General features: G+C 42.2%; 2 protein-coding genes and 1 long non-coding RNA gene across 8 annotated transcripts in view; 1 reads left to right on the top strand and 2 right to left on the bottom strand.

Annotated features, from left to right (window-relative positions):
* Positions 1-11831, bottom strand: part of LOC129851325 (CREB3 regulatory factor-like) — a 37796-nt gene extending 25965 nt beyond the window's left edge. Inside the window, exon 1 of one of the 6 annotated variants that reach the window (XM_055917784.1) lies at positions 11532-11831. The gene's annotated coding sequence lies outside the window, so the exon portion shown is untranslated. The other 5 variants (XM_055917787.1, XM_055917781.1, XM_055917786.1 and 2 more) reach the window with 5 other exon arrangements.
* LOC129851327 (uncharacterized) lies at positions 11793-13862 on the top strand. The gene is made up of 2 exons (XR_008758961.1): positions 11793-11879; positions 13023-13862. It is a non-coding gene; the product is annotated as an uncharacterized LOC129851327 (long non-coding RNA).
* Positions 13863-14455: 593 nt separating this feature from the next.
* LOC129851326 (V-type proton ATPase subunit e 2-like) lies at positions 14456-18896 on the bottom strand. The gene is made up of 4 exons (XM_055917788.1): positions 18745-18896; positions 18280-18327; positions 17561-17660; positions 14456-17262 (listed from the first exon to the last, which is right to left on the bottom strand). Exons 1-3 carry the CDS (start codon positions 18840-18842, stop codon positions 17567-17569), a joined length of 240 nt encoding a protein of 79 aa, XP_055773763.1. The 5' UTR covers positions 18843-18896; the 3' UTR covers positions 14456-17262; positions 17561-17566.
* Positions 18897-20134: the final 1238 nt, after the last annotated feature.

Genomic DNA, 20134 nt, shown 5'->3' with positions numbered 1-20134 from the left:
CCTGGGATCGGGAGAGACACTTAAGTGTTTTAGTACTATATCTCTTGACACAATGATGAAAATAATCATGGCCTCTAAACCTTCAAGCTGCATACTGGATCCTATGCCAACTAAACTACTGAAAGAGCTGCTTCATGTTCTTGGCCCTCCTATGTTGAACATAATAAACGGCTCTCTATCCACCGGATGTGTACCAAACTCACTAAAAGTGGCAGTAATAAAGCCTCTCTTGAAAAAGCCAAACCTTGACCCAGAAAATATAAAAAACTATCGGCCTATATCGAATCTTCCATTCCTCTAAATTTTTTTAGAAAAAGCTGTTGCGCAGCAACTCACTGCCTTCCTGAAGACAAACAATGTATACGAAATGCTTCAGTCTGGTTTTAGACCCCATCATAGCACTGAGACTGCACTTGTGAAGGTGGTAAATGACCTTTTAATGGCGTCAGACCGAGGCTCTGCATCTGTCCTCGTGCTACTAGACCCTAGTGCTGCCTTTGACACCATCGATCACCACATTCTTTTGGAGAGATTGGAAACCCAAATTGGTCTACACGGACAAGTTCAGGCCTGGTTTAGATCTTACCTGTTGGAAAGATATCAGTTTGTCTCTGTGAATGGTTTGTCCTCTGACAAATCAACTGTACATTTCGGTGTTCCTCAAGGTTCCGTTTTAGGACCACTATTGTTTTCACTATATATTTTACCTCTTGGGGATGTCATTCGAAAACATATTGTTAACTTTCACTGCTATGCGGATGACACACAGTTGTACATTTCAATGAAACATGGTGAAGCCCCAAAATTGCCCTCGCTAGAAGCCTGTGTTTCAGACATAAGGAAGTGGATGGCTGAAAACTTTCTACTTTTAAACTTGGACAAAACAGAGATGCTTGTTCTAGGTCCCAAGAAACAAAGAGATCTTCTGTTAAATCTGACAATTCATCTTGATGGTTGTAAAGTCTTCTCAAATAAAACTGTGAAGGACCTCTGAACACTGGACCCTGATCTCTCTTTTGACGAACATATCAAGACTGTTTCAAGGACAGCTTTTTTCCATCTACGTAACATTGCAAAAATCAGAAATGTTCTGTCCAAAAGTGATGCAGAAAAATTAATCCATGCATTTGTTACTTCTAGGTTAGACTACTGCAATGCTCTACTTTCCGGCTACCCAGATAAAGCACTAAATAAACCTCAGTTAGTGCTAAATACGGCTGCTAGAATCCTGACTAGAACCAAGAAATTTGATCATATTACTCCAGTGCTAGCTTCCCTACACTGGCTTCCTGTTAAGGCAAGGGCTGATTTCAAGGTTTTACTGTTAACCTACAAAGCGTTACATGGGCTTGCTCCTACCTATCTTTCCGAGTTGGTCCTGCCGTACATATCTACACGTACACTACGGTCACAAGACGCAGGCCTCCTAATTGTCCCTAGAATTTCTAAGCAAACAGCTGGAGGCAGGGCTTTCTCCTATAGATCTCCATTTTTATGGAATGATCTGCCTACCCATGTGAGAGACGCAGACTCGGTCTCAACCTTTAAGTCTTTACTGAAGACTCATCTCTTCAGTAGGTCATATGATTGAGTGTAGTCTGGCCCAGGAGTGTGAAGGTGAACGGAAAGGCTCTGGAGCAACGAACCGCCCTTGCTGTCTCTGCCTGGCCGGTTCCCCTCTCTCCACTGGGATTCTCTGCCTCTAACCCTATTACAGGGGCTGAGTCACTGGCTTACTGGTGCTCTTTCATGCCGTCCCTAGGAGGGGTGCGTCACTTGAGTGGGTTGAGTTACTGACGTGATCTTCCTGTCTGGGTTGGCGCCCCCCCTTGGTTTGTGCTGTGGTGAAGATCTTTGTGGGCTATACTCGGCCTTGTCTCAGGATTGTAAGTTGGTGGTTGAAGATATCCCTCTAGTGGTGCGGGGGCTGTGCTTTGGCAAAGCGGGTGGGGTTATATCCTTCCTGTTTGGCCCTGTCCGGTGGTATCATCGGATGGGGCCACAGTGTCTCCTGACCCCTCCTGTCTCAGCCTCCAGTATTTATGCTGCAGTAGTTTATGTGTCGGGGGGCTAGGGTCAGTTGGTTATATCTGGAGTACTTCTCCTGTCTTATCCAGTGTCCTGTGTGAATTTAAGTATGCTCTCTCTAATTCTCTCCTTCTCTCTTTCTTTCTCTCTCTCGGAGGACCTGAGCCCTAGGACCATGCATCAGGACTACCGGGCATGATGACTCCTTGCTGTCCCCAGTCCACCTGGCCTTGCTGCTGTTCCAGTTTCAACTGTTCTGCCTGCGGTTATGGAACCCTGACCTGTCCACCGGACGTGCTACCTGTCCCAGACCTGCTGTTTTCAACTCTTAATGATCGGCTATGAAAAGCCAAATGACATTTATTCCTGATTATTATTTGACCATGCTGGTCATTTATGAACATTTGAACATCTTGGCCATGTTCTGTTATAATCTCCACCTGGCACAGCCAGAAGAGGACTGTCCACCCCTCATAGCCTGGTTCCTCTCTCGGTTTCTTCCTAGGTTTTGGCCTTTCTAGGGAGTTTATCCCAGCCACCGTGCTTCTACACCTGCATTGCTTGCTGTTTGGGGTTTTAGGCTGGGTTTCTGTACAGCACTTCGAGATATTAGCTGATGTACGAAGGGCTATATGAAATAGAATTGATTTGATTTTGATTTGATCAACTCCTGAGATTAGGCTGGCAATACTAAAGTGCCTTTTAGAACATCCAATAGTCAAAGGTATATGAAATACAAATGGTATAGAGAGAAATAGTCAACGTGTCATAATTCCTATAATAACTACAACCTAAAACTTCTTAACTGGGAATATTGAAGAACTGGGAATATTGAACCACCAGCTTTCATATGTTCTTTGCAAGGAACCTAAACGTTAGCTTTTTTACATGGCACATATTGCACTTTTACTTTCTTCTCCAACACTGTGTTTTTGCATTGTTTAAACCAAATTGAGCATGTTTCATTATTTATTTGAGACTGAATAGATTTGATGTATTATATTAAGTTAAAATAAAAGTGTTCATTGTTCATTCAGTATTGCTATAATTGTCATTATTACAAATATATACATGTAAAAACCGGCCAATTAATCGGTATGGGCTATTTTTGGTCCTCCAATTAATTGGTATCAGTGTTGAAAAATCATAATCGGTCGACCTCTAACACACACACACACACACACACACACACACACACACACACACACACACACACACACACACACACACACACACACACACACACAGGATAATCCGAGGTGTTAGAGAAATAGCAGCGGTAAGAACAGATCAAGGATCAGTCCACCCTGACCTCAACACATGTCACCACTGACCTTATAACTGCTCTTAACTTCTTATGGCTGCAGGGGCAGTATTGAGTAGCTTGGATGAAAGGTGCCCAGAGTAAACTGGTGAACTGGTGACTGCTCCTCAGTCATAGTTGCTAATATATGCATATTATTATTAGTATTGGATAGAAAACACTCAGAAGTTTCTAAAACTGTTTGAATTATGTCTGTGAGTAAAACAGAACACATATGGCAGGCAAAACCCTGAGAAAAAATCCAAACAGGAAGTGGGAATTCTGAGGCTGGTCGATTTTCAACCAAGATCCTACTGAAATCCCAGCGAGATATGGATGAGTTTGCACTTCCTACGGCTTCCACTAGATGTCAACAGTCTGTAGAACCTTGTCTGATGCCTCTACTGTGAAGGGAGGGGAATTAGTCAGGTCTGCCATGACCTGACCATGCTTTGACCATGCGCGTTCACATGAGAGGGAGCTCTGTTCCATCGCTCATCTGAAGTCAATGTAATTCTCCAGTTGGAACGTTATTCAAGATTTATGTTAAAAACATTCTAAAGATTGATTCAATACATCGTTTGGCATGTTTCTACTGACTGTTACGGAACTTTTGGACATTTCGTCAGCTTTTAGTGAACGCGCTTCCTGACGTTGGATTTGTTTACCAAACACACAACCAAAGATAGCTATTTGGACATAAATGATGGACATTACCGAACAAAACGAACATTTCTTGTGGGAGTCCTGTGAGTGCATTCCGACGAAGATCAGCAAAGGTAAGTGGAGATTTATAATGTTTTTTATGAATTTTGTTGACTGCACAATTTGGCGGGTAACTGTATGGCTTGCTTTTGTGGCTGAACGCTGTTTTCAGATGATTGAATATTGTGTAATGTCGTAAAGCTTTTTGAAATCTGACACAGCGGTTGCATTAAGAACAAGTGTATCTTTAATTATATGTAAAACATGTATCTTTCATCAAAGTTTATGATGAGTATTTCTGTTATTTGACGTGGCTCTCTACAATTTCTCAGGATATTTTGGAGGCATTTCTGAACATGGCGCCAATGTAAACTGAGGTTTTTGGATATAAATATGAACTTAATCGAACAAGACATATATGTATTGTGTAACATGAAGTCCTATGAGTGTCATCTGATGAAGATCATCAAAGGTTAGTGATTCATTTTATCTCTATTTGTGCTTTTTGTGACTACTCTCTTTGGCTAGAAAAATGGCAGAATTTTTCTGTGAGTTGGTGGTGACCTAACATAATCGTTTGTGGTGCTTTCGCTGTAAAGCCTATTTGAAATCGGACACTTTGGTGGGATTAACAACAAGATTACCTTTAAAATGGTAGAAGATACATGTATGTTTGAGGAATTTGAATTATGAGATTTCTGTTGTTTGATTTTGGCGCCGTGCACTTTCACTGGCTGTTGTCATATCATCCCGTTAACGGGATCGCAGCCATGAGAAGTTTTAAGGAACAACAACAACATCATGCTATGCTGCTGAGCTGACCTAAGGCACACAGGAATGAGGAAACAAAGTGTGTCTGCGTGTGTGTGTGTGTCTGTGTGTGTGTGGAAACTAAGACAGGCTATAGCTGTGGAAGATTCTGATGTGTTGACATCATATACGTTATGTAGCCATTAGCCAACTCAGAGTCACCGAGGCCGTTCCACCTCCCCGTGACCCCTGTACTATTGACACGATGTGTCACTCTACCTATGCTGCTGTGTTTCATGTGGTGTCTCCATTTAGCCCACTGTCACTGTACCTATGCTGCTGTGTTTCATGTGGTGTCTCCATTTAGCCCACTGTCACTGTACCTATGCTGCTGTGTTTCATGTGGTGTCTCCATTTAGCCCACTGTCACTGTACCTATGCTGCTGTGTTTCATGTGGTGTCTCCATTCAGCCCACTGTCACTGTACCTATGCTGCTGTGTTTCATGTGGTGTCTCCATTTAGCCCACTGTCACTCTACCTATGCTGCTGTGTTTCATGTGGTGTCTCCATTTAGCCCACTGTCACTCTACCTATGCTGCCTACTGTTGAATGCATGTTCTTCCTATGCATTTCGCTCTAGAGTTTGAACGGTTCAAGCTATAAGCTATTATGACCCCATTCCTGAAAGCTAAGACTCTCTGGGACATGGATGCATCTTCTGTTCCCTTCTGTGGGGATCACAGGCCGCGCAGGATACGTTAGCAGGGCGTGTGGGCCCCATAAGAATATAATTGAATAGCCTTGTCATGGTTCTTCTAAGGATAGCTTTTCCACCTCCTATTCTTGTGACTGACTGGGTGCGAACCGGGTCTACTGCATGTCACAAGACTGTGTTATCCCACTTAGCTAAAGCCCACAGGGATGTGTTCAATTCATGAATTCAAAACTATTATATTCAAATGCAATTAACTGATAGAAATTCTAAATGATGGAATTCAAATTAAACTTCTGTTGGCACTGAAATCTCTCCATATATGGACCCTGGTCAAAAGTAGTGCACTATATAGGGAATAGGGTGCCATTGCTATAGTAGCCTGGATATTAAAACAATGCATGTATTTTGTCTAGCTGCCTACTAGGCTTCCTGGGGTAACTACCTGCCTGTACTGTAGCCTACTAATGTTATACAGTACCATAGATTAGTGGATCTCAAAAGATCTCCTCAGGGACCCCCAAGCACCTTCCAAGTGTTTGATCTATTTCAGAGCTAGCATACCTGATTCAACTTATCAACATACCCTTGACTAGGTAAATCACGTGAGCTAGTTCAGGGCTACAACAGAAGGGTGAAACGTCTGAGGTTCCCCGGGGAGAGGTTGGAGAACCACTGCCCTAGATATAAAAAACAAAGTGTAGTGTGGTTCCTGCCTAATACTAATCCTAATCCGAACTGTAAACTGCTCTGGATATGAGCTCACACTAAATGACTAAAATGTCCAATTGAATGGCTACGCTGCAATGCATAACTGCCTACAGCCTACCATAGTAGTCTGAATATAAAAACAACAATCTATCAATCATTTATTGAGTGTTGATAACTTAGAACGAGTCCAAAGGCCACTGGTGCCAGCCAACCAGGTCGTAAGCACAGCCTTACTGAGACATTCCAGCCTGGACACTGGGACTATGTCCTAAATAGCACCCTATTACCTGTACATTCGACCAGGGCCCATAGGGAATAGGGTGCCATTTGGGATGCAACCGGAGGCTCCCATAGCGACAGCTCTAGGATCAGTTCAGCATCTAACTAAAAACCCAAACCAGGTAGACATTTCTCCTTAGAGTAAGGTTAAAGTAAGGATTGGGGGAGGGGAAGCTGATCCTAGATTGGTACCTAGGGGAAAACTTCACCCCAGAGCCCTAATGAAGGTCGATGAGAGATGGGAAACTTAAAACTGACCTTAGATCAGTGTCATTGGGACAATTTATCCTATTCCTGAAACGAGGCTCTGGTTAGACAATGCCCCTTAGGGACAGATATAGGATCAGTTTACCTTCCCCCAAGACCCTAACCTTCAACATGAAGAGGGAACTAATAACTGACAATAGATCAGTCTCTAGAGAGGCTACTTAAAACTATATCCGTAAAACAACAGCAGTACATGAAATGGCTAGAAGGACACTCTAATGACCCAGTCAAATGTGACCCGTTTCAGAAAGCTAGCCGTATGTCGCATAACACTACTTCACAGGAGAGGTATTTGAAGTTTTTTTTTTTTTTTTTTAAATATCAAAATGCGTTTTTTTTGGCAGAAATGCCTTCTGAAACATTTCATGTGCCTTAATAACAAACGTGTATTCCTTTGGTAAATACGAGTAAAATTGTTAAATGATGAGCCTAGTTGGTTTATCCACGGAAAAAGTCAGGAACCTTCCCGCTAGCCATGATTGGCTGAGATAATGGATGGGCTGGACATGCGGGGAGATGAGTTTGAATTGGTCTGCCATGTAGCATGCTTCTGTTTATAACGTGAGCTGCTCAGTATGTGTTGATAATCCTTTGTACTGCAGCTTTTTTGAAAGATATAACATTACCTATCGAGAACTACAAACGTTTTGCTGCTTTTCTCAACAAAATTGATGCACTGAATTTAGCAGGCGCTATCGACAGATCAGTTGGAAAAAGTTGCGATGGGATACTTTCTGCACATGCCACGGTCAGTGTGAACCGAGTGACTTGACACAATGCTGGCAAAACAAGATGTAGCTACAAACAAAACGGTGTTAAAAGGTTCCAGTCTGCCGTGAAGCATTCATCCATGAATATGGGTAAGAGTCTAGCTACATGTTCAGATATTATATGTTTCTAATTTAATCAGAAAGTAATTTTCATTGCAAGTTAAAGCGTACTATTGGCTAGCTAGCAAACGTTAGCTTGCTGGCTTGCTAGCTAAGGTTACGTGTATGATGAATCAGAAATCCATTTTCATTGCTAGTTATAGCCTAATGTTAGCTATCTAGCTAACATCGAAACTAGTTGGTTAGCTTTAGCTACCTGCAGATTCATACTACAGCTATGACAATCAGTTTGTATTGGTGGTAGTAGTATGAGTTGGGATTATATTGGTTCATTGTTTAGCTAGCTAGCTAGCTACATGTCTAAACAAAAGTTAGCCAGGTGTGTCTGGGGGTGATTACGGCCATCTATTGTATTTCATGGACATGTGAACATGTCTAGACAATAGTGACTCATCCACTTTGCTAGATGTGGCTGGGGGGTGGTTATAGCATTTCTTTCACATGACTCATCAATTTAGGCAGGTGTGTCTGGGTAATAATTATAAAATATTTTGTTATATGGCCACTTTCTGTTTTTGATATTGCTACTATGCAAATATGCAAGTAACCATTTCACTGTACCGTTTAGTATCCTGCGCAACTTAGATTTGATATAGAGCGTGTTTACCAGAGAAGGTAATGTGAAGAACAACATGACCTGCACTAAAGTCTGATTAGGATAGGATATAGGACTAGATAAAGTGTATTTTTACCGGGAGTTTTTCCTTATTGTAGGCTACTACTTTTACCACTTTTAGTCTTGAAATCTGTGGTTGTTTACTACACTACTCACTCTGTTTAGCACATGGCCTCACATGTGGATCGTTAAAGAGATGGGTGGGGCTAAGGCTTAAGAGGATGTGAACAATGCTGAATGGGTGTAGACAAAGAAGACCTCTCCAGTAGGTGTACCAAAACATTCAAGAGCCATTTTCTCAAAAGTGGGGTTAGAAGTTTATCAACTTCCATTGTTCCTCAACTGCAGTGTATGATATACCATTTTCTAACTCTGAGTCTCTACTTGTATCCAATGTAAAAAATAAAAAATAAAAAACATTTCAAATGATGCTACATAAGACCGAATCCAGGTGGTAGGTCACAAATGAGGACAACACCAGGGCCTGTATTCATAAAGCGTCTCAGAGTAGGAGTGCTGATTAAGGATCAGTTTAGGCTTTGAGACCATATTGAATAAGATACCCCAGTAGGCTACTACAAATAAATCACACTGTATAGAGATCAGGTAAGGTTATTATCAAGGTTCCCATCTCCTTGAAGCTATTAAAAGGTTATTGGCCCTGGTCAAAAGACGTGCACTACATAGGGAATAGGATGCCATGTGGGACGCAAGCCCAATAGGACAAGACCAGTAGGCTATATGCTACACAATAACACAACCCGCTTAGGGAAGTGGTTTTCAAACCCCAGAAGTTTTACAATGTTGTTGTAGCCCTGAACTAGCTCACCTAATTCACCTAATTAAGGACTTGATTATTAGTTGATAAGTTATTATCAAGGTTCCCAGCCATCCCCTTTAAGTTATTAATAGGTTATGTATTAGGCCTAATATAGTCTATATACCTGTATATGAGACAATTCCCCAAAGTAAACAACATATCGTATTGTGTATGTGGCTCCAGACCGGAGTCCTGTCTCCGCTCAGGAAATACCCGATCCTTCTGGTTGGTGACTGGTGGACTAGTCTACACTCGACCTTGGCCGACCCTTAACAGAATATAGGCTACACCATATCACTAGAGCAACAACATATACGACCTTGGTGTGGTTTTACACATATTTAATGTCTCGGAGGCCTGGAGAATAATATAGGTCAAAAGGCAGTGTGACATATTGGAACAAGCCACATAGCCTATACGCTATTGGCCTACAATAATTGGACCACACACATTACATTTACATTTAAGTCATTTAGCAGACGCTCTTATCCAGAGCGACTTACACATAGCCTATGCACTTCAGACAAAAGCTCTATATAGCCTACTATTAGTAGTCCTACTAATAACACAATACTGTTTACATGCCACTCTTAGGTTGCATAACACGTTATATAGACTAAACAACACGTGTGAATAATAAGTAGGTTAGACATTTACGCATTTAATAAGTGTCAAAAAAGTGCACCTGTTAGTCGGGACAGAGAGAGACGAGCAGTCCAGACAGCTCGTGATGTCAGCGTGGAACCGATCGACTCGCGTGCACCGAGTAGCCTACACTGCCACGAGAGGAGACCGGAGGCCAGCCCGATCAGTGAGACTGTCTGGAAAGCCAATTTGCAAAATTGGGTCCGACGCACGCACTAGTCTATTCGTCTGGGGAAATAATTTCATTTATAATGTTCTTTCCCCATCTTAACGAATATTACTGGAAGACTTTTGATGAAACGGTGGTTTATTTTAGGACTAACTGATGCCCAGCTTTCGTCTCTTCCCTTGTTTATTTACTCCTGAATGAAAGAGAAACAAACTAACCTATTTCGTTCTCATCCGCGCTTGTTAGCGTGCCCATCCGATGATCCCTTAATTAATCAGTTTCCTCATCACCTCACCCTAACGATAAACCCCATCATAATAACCCACAACATGTGAACTTGGGGCAGCGTCTTGGTCTCACAGTGGTCTGGTCTGGTCTGACTGCACCACTGGATGATCACTGCACAACAACAAAGATAAAGAACCGTCTAGAGAGAGAGGAGGGTACTATGGCAGACAGCAGGGTCCCGCATGGCATGAGACCGAGCGAGGGAGAACACACGACCCTCAAAACCCGATGGCTGCGCTCAAGCAAGGCATCTCACATCGCCAATAGTGTTTTAATTTGTTTAAAATTGTAATAACATCTCTAAAATACCGGGCGAATATGATAGAATTCGATTTGACAGACAATAATAATCCCAAAATTCTCGCGCACCGCACACCACCCCAAAAAATAAATTTGGGGCGCAGCTGGCACCATGCAACGCCGGATGTCCATTATTAATTTTTAATACGGCACGAAACGCCAGATTTAGAAAGCGTGTGGAGTGGCTTCGCACGCCACAATGGAGCCTACATTACAGTCTACATTCTTTATAGCCCTGACCTAAAAAAAACGAATATGTTGCGAGGAAAATATTTCGATATAAAAGAAGTTACCTCGTTTCCCCTTTTGTCATTTCCTACACCTGACTGTGTAGGCTACAGTAGCCTAACCGACTCGAATGCGACCCACAGTGACAGTTGTCTAACCGACTCGAATGTGTACAGTAACAGCCAGTGACAATAGCCTACGGCCAAAGTTGAAAGGGTTTTCAGGAGATCGAAACGCATGCACCGCTCTCAAGATGCAGTTGAACCCTCCTCCCTAAATATACTTTGTATCGGTTCTACTAAAAATCATTTAACAAAATAATAGCGCAAATACTAAGTCGAAATACGAGGTAAGTCCAAAAGGGGATAACTACCAACTTCAGTAAATTACAAAGCTTAAGTGAGGTGACTAGCTACATTGCTATACCTTATTAGGTTTCGTCCGTGTCCCCTTGAAAGAATCCTCTCCAGACAAGTAGGTTACAAGGTTACTAACCCACACCAGTGTAAAATGTCTGCCTTGAGCCTTAACCACTCCAAAGATTATTACGCACATACAAGTGTGATAACACGGCGAAAGTCATAATACAGCAAACACATCATTTATCCTCACATAAAGGAAGTTAGTTTTAAACAGCTGGTGTCGAGCTAGTCCATAGTTGATCAAACGGGGACATCAAGGCTGTACAGGATCATGTCTGATCCAAAACAGAGCAGATTTCGAAATGAGACCAGACACAATTAATACATTTTGAATTATTGCCTCCATCATGCCTAGATAAACCTAATACTATTTTAGAGAAGCTCGTAAATAACTTACACATCTCCACGGAGCGGTCTAACCCCCTTACGCATCACATGGTGTCGCCCGTATGACTCACAATTAAAAAAGAGCAAACTGGTAGCCTAGTCTACTTTCAATTTTTCGGCGGAATGACAACACTTTAGTTTCTCATCCGCTTTTTGGAGGGGAGGGGAGGCGTGAACATTGTTCCGAGGATGTTATATGTTTTGTTTTTGAGCTTACATGTTAATGTTAGGCTGGAATACACACTCGGTTAAATTTGACACTGCCTCCTCTTAAAAGCGAAAGGACCAACACACGCGCGCTCCGCTCGCAGAGCAACCGAGGAAAACTCCTGATGCAAAATGGAAACTGTGTCAACGGGTAAACACAGGCTCTCGGTGCACGAGGGCATACGAGTTCATGGCAGCGCTCAATTCTAGTGGTCGAGTTCGTTTTGCAAGGCCCGGTGCCCCGGTTTGCAGGATTTTGCTTATTTTGGACCACTCTCTTGGTCCTTAAGTGACGTCTTCATTCACCCGGGGCAACGGACCATGCAAACCGAACTCGCTTAGTGAAAACGGATATGGCTGGCGTAACGTCAGAGCTGGGGCGGGTTCATGTGAACCATCTTTAGGACACGGTGAAGAATGAGTGCCTGAACCCGGTGAACCGCACGACTACTTACTGTACCGGGGGCTCTAGCCTGCTTCCTGCTGCGCCGCTCTATAGGCAGATAATTACATTAAATCCGAGAATATTGGTCAGATTCCTATTAAAATGTAATGGAAAAACGGTATAGCCTAGCTAGCCTACTCTGCTACATGCAGACCAATATCACAATGATAAGGAGCCTAGGTCTACCTACAGTAATCATATGTTCCTTTTCTATTTTAAATCTTAATGTTACACAAAAGTAGGTAGCCACTTGCCTGTGTGTGTGCAGAACGTCAAGTTACAGTACCATGAATAATAAAACAACTTCGTGTGTGTTTGTGTGTGAGAGAGAGTACTGTATGATCACGTTATTTTTCATAAATTATAGAACAGTTTAGTGTGGTGTGAGAGAGCGAGACAGACACAGCGTTTGTGAGAGAGAGAGAGAGGGTGAGTACATGTGTGTACTGTGAGAGAGAGTGTGTGCACGTTCATGCGTGCCTGTGTGTGCTATACGTACAGTATGTCCTCTCGCAGTCGGCAGTAGATATAGGCCACAGCATATGACACATTCCATACGCAATGGAGAGAACAACGCAGCTGACAGAGAATGTTCACAGACATTTTGGCACCGTGGGTGGGGTTATATCCTGCCTGTTTGGCCCTGTCCGGGGGTATCATTGAATGGGGCCACAGTGTCTCCTGACCCCTCCTGTCTCAGCCTCCAGTATTTATGCTGCAGTAGTTTGTGTCGGGGGGCTAGGGTCAGTCTGTTATATCTGGAGTATTTCTCCTGTCTTATCTGGTGTCCTGTGTGAATTTAAGTATGCTCTCTCTAATTCTCTCTTTCTTTTTCTCTGTCTCTCGTAGGACCTGAGCCCTAGGACTATGCCTCAGGACTACCTGGCATGATGACTCCTTGCTGTCCCCAGTCCACCTGGCCGTGCTGCTGCTCCAGTTTCAAATGTTCTGCCTGCGGCTATGGAACCCTGACCTGTTCACCGGACGTGCTACCTGTTCCAGACCTACTGTTTTCAACTCTCTAGAGACAGCAGGAGCGGTAGACATACTCAATGATCAGCTATGAAAAGCCAACTGACATATACTCCTGAGGTGCTGACCTGTTGCACCCTCGACAACTACTGTGATTATTATTATTTGACCATGTTGGTCATTTATGAACATTTGAACATCTTGGCCATGTTCTGTTATAATCTCCACCCGGCACAGCCAAAAGAGGACTGGCCACCCCTCATAGCCTGGTTCCTCTCTAGGTTTCTTCCTAGGTTTTGGCCTTTCTAGAATTTTTCCTAGCCACCGTGCTTCTACACCTGCATTGTTTGCTGTTTGGGGTTTTAGGCTGGGTTTCTGTACAGCACTTTGTGGCATCAGCTGTTGTAAGAAGGTCTTTATAAATACATTTGATTTTAATCCAATCACTAAACAAGCCTATCTGAACCATAGATATTCTAGAGTGTGTAGGTCTGAGTTCTGATTCTATCTCTATGGCCAGAACTGTGGAACATGGTAACTATGGGACACCAAGGCCATTTAATTCTGTTGAAAACAATAGTCATAGCCCAGGTGGGTTGTTGTTAAAAGTGAGATAGAGAGGTTTAGACTATTGAAAGTGTGTGCGTGCGTTTGTGTTTGAGTTTGTTGAAGGCCAAATAGGAATTTCAAAGTAAAAGCTTTCCTCCACTGTCTACAGTTCATCTCATATAGTCCTGTATTTTCTTCAGTCATCATTATCTGTAGGGTGCCATTTGGGATACAGCGATTTTCCGTCACCTTCACACAGCAGAAGGCCCATAATGTTGGGTAATCATAACTGTCTGATCCTAGATGATGAATGATGTCTGTAATTTTATGTAACCCTGTAATCCCTAATCCGCTGGTGGCACAAATGGCTCAATATTTTTTTCCCTCTCTATAACCTTAAGGGTAGAGGTTTCCTTTATCCTTAACGCCCATTTTAACTGTCTAAAAGTCCATTTAAACTCCATTCTAACTGTGTAAATGTCAACTTTAACTGTACAAACGTCCATTTTAACTGTCTAAATGTCCCTTTACACTCCATTCTAACTGTGTAAATGAATGGTAAAGAACAGTGCTCATAATATCAGGTGTGTGTGTGTGTGTGTGTGTGTGTGTGTGTGTGTGTGTGTGTGTGTGTGTGTGTGTGTGTGTGTGTGTGTGTGTGTGTGTGTGTGTGTGTGTGTGTGTGTGTGTGTGTGTGTATACGATAGAGACAAGTGTCAGGTGCAGGCTGAGGAGGATTCAGAAGGAGACAGGACACAGTGTACCAGACATTGAAATAGGGTTTTTACTAAGGGATTCACATGGACAATGTCACTGTACACACCTACACATTAGATCACACTTACACAAGGCCTGAGTCAGACAAGTCTTTTTCCAGTGTCAAAAACACACACATCTATACGCTCAATGTTTCCATGGTGACCACAATGAATGAGCTGTTATGCACGTTGCAACCTAGGTCTAGTGTTTGTAATAATGGACCTAGGCTTCCACATATCACATATCTACATAGCTGGAATACATAGAACAGCTTTCTCTCATGTAAACTGATCTATTCATGTCAGCCCTGGGCTGAATCATGTCTACTTCAGGGAGCGTCCTAAATTACTCCCTATTCCCTACATAGTGCCCTACTTTTGACCAGAGCCCAATGGGCCCTGATTTAAAAGGAGTGTGCTATAGAGTATAGGCAATAGGTTGCCATTTGGGACATGGCCTTGATCTATCACTTTTGATCCCTCTGTAAACCGCCACCACAACTATCAACAAGGCTTAAAGGAAAACACAACATCATTTGGTCTTTCTCAAAAGTAGCTGTATATTGATGTATCTTTCTTAACTTTTTGGCTGAGCTGAGGAACAAGCTGTCTCAGAGATAGAATGCCCTAGCCTGGTCCCAGATGTGTTTGTGCCATCTTGCCAACGACATTGGTGTGATTGTCAAGCCAAACATGTTTAGTATGACAGTGAATGACAAGGAGTTGGCATGATGACACTAACAAGACTGGCACTCAGGCTAAGACGGCTTCTCTCTGGGTGGGGGTGGAGGGAGGGCAGGGAAGGTTGTTGTGGCTGGCTGGAGCTGGGGTGCCTTCCTACAGAAAGCATCACACATTGTTTACACAAGAAGGGGCAGAGGTTGATAGCAAGCACTTGCAGCGTTTGGGGTCAATTCAAGTTCAACTCAAGTTTATTTAGGAATGGAAATGTTTCAATTTAGAATTCAGATTTTTCAGTTCATTTTACAGGGCAATTTCTATTCAATTCCTGAATTGATGGGAGTTAACTGTTGAAATGGAATTGACTCCTCCAACCCTGTCCCTGCAGCAAGACTAGTTGTATTGTGGTCGACGACAAACACTGGCTGATATTGTGATCATGATCACCATGGTAACTAGGAGGACCTAGGGTTGGAAAATTCTAGGAAATGTCCCCAAATTCCCAGGTTTCCAGAAATCCCAGCAAGGATATTGGAATAAGAAGAGAATGCGTAGGAAATCTGGGTATCCTCCAACCAGGATTTCTGAGCCGGGAATTTGGGGAAAGTTCCTGGAATTAATGCAACCCTAGGAGGACCATAACGATCCTGGAGAGCGACGATGGGAAAGGAGAGAGGATAGAGTAAGGAGTTGTCCTGGTGGTTGAGATTTTAAAGACGCTTAAAATGGAGTGGGGCTCTCGAGTGTAGTTTCTCATGGCCGTGGGCCAGCCAACCACTCCTGGTAATGTACTAGTATTTACACACAGAATGACTCAACAATAATCATCAAAGTAACATAATACAGACACTGACTCCACATAACATAACAGTCAACTTATGTAAGAGCCAGGACGTCAGTAAAAATAAATACTAAACTTCAATTAAGACTTTCTGATAAAATATAATAACAACAACAACAACATGTAGAGGAAATGTAAACAATAACAATAACAGGTCAACTAAACCTCCAAGATGACACGTTTTAACTGTAGCTAGAGACGCAAGTGACATCTATGTGCTACCTGCTAATATTGAGTTTATCAGTGTGAGCTATGCCTTCCAGTGCATTAGCAAAACAAATGCATTGTTTTGCTCAAAAATAGAACCTTCTCACATGTCAGGATTATATGTAACATATACAATTATATTATATCATATATTACTTTCATACCTGCTATCCAATAAATAGAATTCTGCATGCATTCTACAACACGTTGAAACATCAGCAGTATGATGGCCTAGATATGTTTCATATAATCCTTACATATATAGTGTCATATACTTTTCTGTCTAAGGAGTATTATACCTCACTTATCTATATTGTCACAGATTTGATCCCAACGTTAGAACATGTTTGTTTAGAACCTCTTAAGAATCGGACCCTTTTTTCCCCAATTTTCGCTAAAATGACATACCCAAATCTAACTGCCTGTAGCTCAGGACCTGACGCAAGGATATGCATATTCTTGATACCATTTGAAAGCAAACACTTTGAAGTTTGTGGGAATGTGAAATGAATATCGGAGAATATAACACATTAGATCTGGTAAAAAAATAATACAAAGAAAAAAAAACATTTTTTACCATCATCTTTGAAATGCAAGAGAAAGGCCAAAATGTATTATTCCAGCCCAGGCACAATTTAGATATTGGCCATAATGGCAGCAGTGTATGTGCAAAGTTTTAGACTGATCCAATGAACCATTGCATTTCTGTTCAACATTTTGTATCAAGACTGCCCAAATGTGCCTAATTGGTTAATTCATAACTTTTCAAGTTCATAACTATGCACGCTCCTTAAACAATAGCATGGTATTCTTTCACTGTAATAGCTACTGTAAATTGGACAGTGCAAATTCTCTCCAATCTGACTGGACTGCTGCAGGTTCAGATGGCGATGCAAAACATTCTGACAACGTTGCAGTGACGTAAGAAAGACATTGGGATGGAGGGATAGAGGAATGTAGCCAGGGTTGCAAAGAGGAGGGAATAGACGGGTTCAGGAGTCAAGTTGTAGAAGAATCCAGTCCAGGATGGATGAAGGGAATGAAGATATGTGGTCAACGGAGCATCAAAGAGAACCCAACCCTGGAGAGAGAAAGGAGCCATTATAAACGCTATATACCTAGTTTACTCATGATTATTATGTTTACAAATATTTTCTTGGGGTTTTACATGTTTTATTGAGCTAGGCCAGTGAAGGGAAGACAGGAAAGGTAGGAGAGACTGCGAGTCAGAATGACAGTGGGTCAGATTCCAACCCATGCCATCTCTGGTATCCTAGGCTGTGTGTGCCGGGATTCGCGGCCCTGACACATGAATGTTTATTCTTGAAAGCTATTATACAGTGCTATGTCAGGCGTTATAATTAGACAGTAAGACTGACCTGGTGTTACTCCCAGAAGTAGCGGAGGTACCAGATAGTCTCGTTCTTCAGCTGAGGTCCAAACAGAGGGTTGGCCTGGGCTAGGATCGCTATCAGCCAGCTGCGCGCACACACACACACACACACACACACACACACACACACACACACACACACACACACACACACACACACACACACACACACACACACACACACACACACACACACACACACACACACACACACACACACACGAGACTCTGGCATTAACTTATACAGCAACTAGAGAACCTGACATTAACTTATACAGTAGGTAGACTTACAGATAACATAGAGTAGAGAACCTGACATTAACTTATACAGTAAGTAGACTTAGAGATAACATAGAGTAGAGAACCTGACATTAACTTATACAGTAAGTAGACTTAGAGATAACATAGAGTAGAGAACCTGACATTAACTTATACAGTAAGTAGACTTAGAGATAACATAGAGTAGAGAACCTGACATTAACTTATACAGTAAGTAGACTTAGAGATAACATAGAGTAGAGAACCTGACATTAACTTATACAGTAAGTAGACTTAGAGATAACATAGAGTAGAGAACCTGACATTAACTTATACAGTAAGTAGACTTAGAGATAACATAGAGTAGAGAACCTGACATTAACTTATACAGTAAGTAGACTTAGAGATAACATAGAGTAGAGAACCTGACAGAACATCCATACTCACAATAACCAGCAACAAACAGCTGTCAATATCAAACTAGTGATGACAACCCTGTGAACAGAAAGAGTCAACACACATTGACACAAACCATATCCGCTATCATCACAAACACCCAAGCTTGCTCGCGTGCACGTACGCACACGCACACACTATAACCTGCTTAACATGAACGACATCTTTGATATACAGTAGCTACTACTGTGATAACTGCATTGCGAGCGGGCCAACAGCAGGGATGAGAGAGAGGGTATCGATGCCTATAGGCTTCTGTCCAGGGCCTACTGTTTCCATCCCGTTCATTCATTACAATCCGAGATATAGGAACATATCCTTACAATGTCAAATATTTGCCTTAAAACAAATAATTTCATATAATAAGCAAATATAAATATTAACCAGATTACCATTATACACTATTTTTCGCTTCTGTAATGCGTTTGTATGGATAACGGTAGGTAGGACACCTACCCTCGGTTGGGTCCTTTGGGCACGAAAAAGGGTGCTACGATACCAACGAGCGCCCATAACGTGGTGAAACAGATCATCGGCAAAGCGAAAGAGCCCATCGTTACACCGAATAGATCACCGGGTGAAAGATAAATAAATACCAAATTGTGTCCTTAGCTAGAACAACAGCATCAACCGATCCGCTGCGTTCCTTCTCAAGAACCCCCTTGCAGTTTACTCCCGCCTTCTCCCATTAAAACGCCTCTGATTGGCCGGGAGCGTTGTGATTGCAGTCTTTGATTGGTTTAGATTGTGTGTTCGTCAGTATTACGAAAGGAGCGACTGGCTAGTGGAATGCGTATACTGTAGACCTAATCTGACAGCAGATCGGAAGTGAATTGTAACAGTAACACATTGTTGACACATTTTAACAATGTTGCCGAGTTAAAAGTAAGTATAGTTTGTACCAACCACACTTTTTCATAAAATTAATACATTGGTCACTCTAATGGCCTTGGTTATAGCTAATTATAAACTGGGTAATTCAAGCCATGAATGCTAATTGGCTGTGGTAAATCAGACCGTATACCAGGGGTATGACAAAATATGTAATTGTACTAATTACATTGGTAACCACTTTATAATATCAATAAGGCACCTCGGGGGTTTGTGATATATGGCCAATATACCACGGCTACAGGCTGTATCCACTTGCATAAGAACAGCCATTAGCCGTGGTATATTGGCCATATACCACACCTCCTCTGGCCTTATTGCATAATTATAAACTGGGTGGTTCAAGCCTTGATTGCTGATTGGCTGAAAAGCCGTGGTCTATTAGACTGTATACCATGGTATGCTCCAATTAAGTTGGTAACCAGTTTATTATAGCAATAAGGCACCTCGGGGGTTTGCGATATATGGCCAATATACCACAGCTTTAGTCATGGTATATTGGCGATGTACCACACCCCCTCGGGCCTTATTGCTTAAATATAATATGCTCAATCCATAGGTTCTTTTCAATGTGTTGCCACATTAATAACATAAATGCCAAGTAACAAACGACATGTGACTGAATGCTAAGTAGCCATGTTCCCAACTGCTGCCATGCTGGTGCACAAGTCAACAGCATGAATTAACCCATTCATCACAGACACGGATGTAGTTTGTACTGTAGGATATTTACATCTTTTCTTATACACTGAGTATACCAAACAATAGGAACACCTTTCTAATATTGAGTTGCGCCTTCATCACAGCCTCAGTTCGTCGGGGCATGGACTGACTCTACAAGGTGTTAAAAGTGTTCCACAGGATGCTTCAAAAGCCTCCCACAGTTGTGTCAAGATGACTGGGTGTCCTTCTGGTGGTGGGCCATTCTTGATACGCACGGGAAACTGTTGATTGT

This window comes from Salvelinus fontinalis, chromosome 3 (assembly GCF_029448725.1).
Source record: "Salvelinus fontinalis isolate EN_2023a chromosome 3, ASM2944872v1, whole genome shotgun sequence".
Lineage (NCBI taxonomy): Eukaryota > Metazoa > Chordata > Actinopteri > Salmoniformes > Salmonidae > Salvelinus > Salvelinus fontinalis.
The sequence above is the reverse complement of the archived record's forward strand: the minus strand, read 5'-3'. Positions and strand labels throughout refer to the sequence as shown.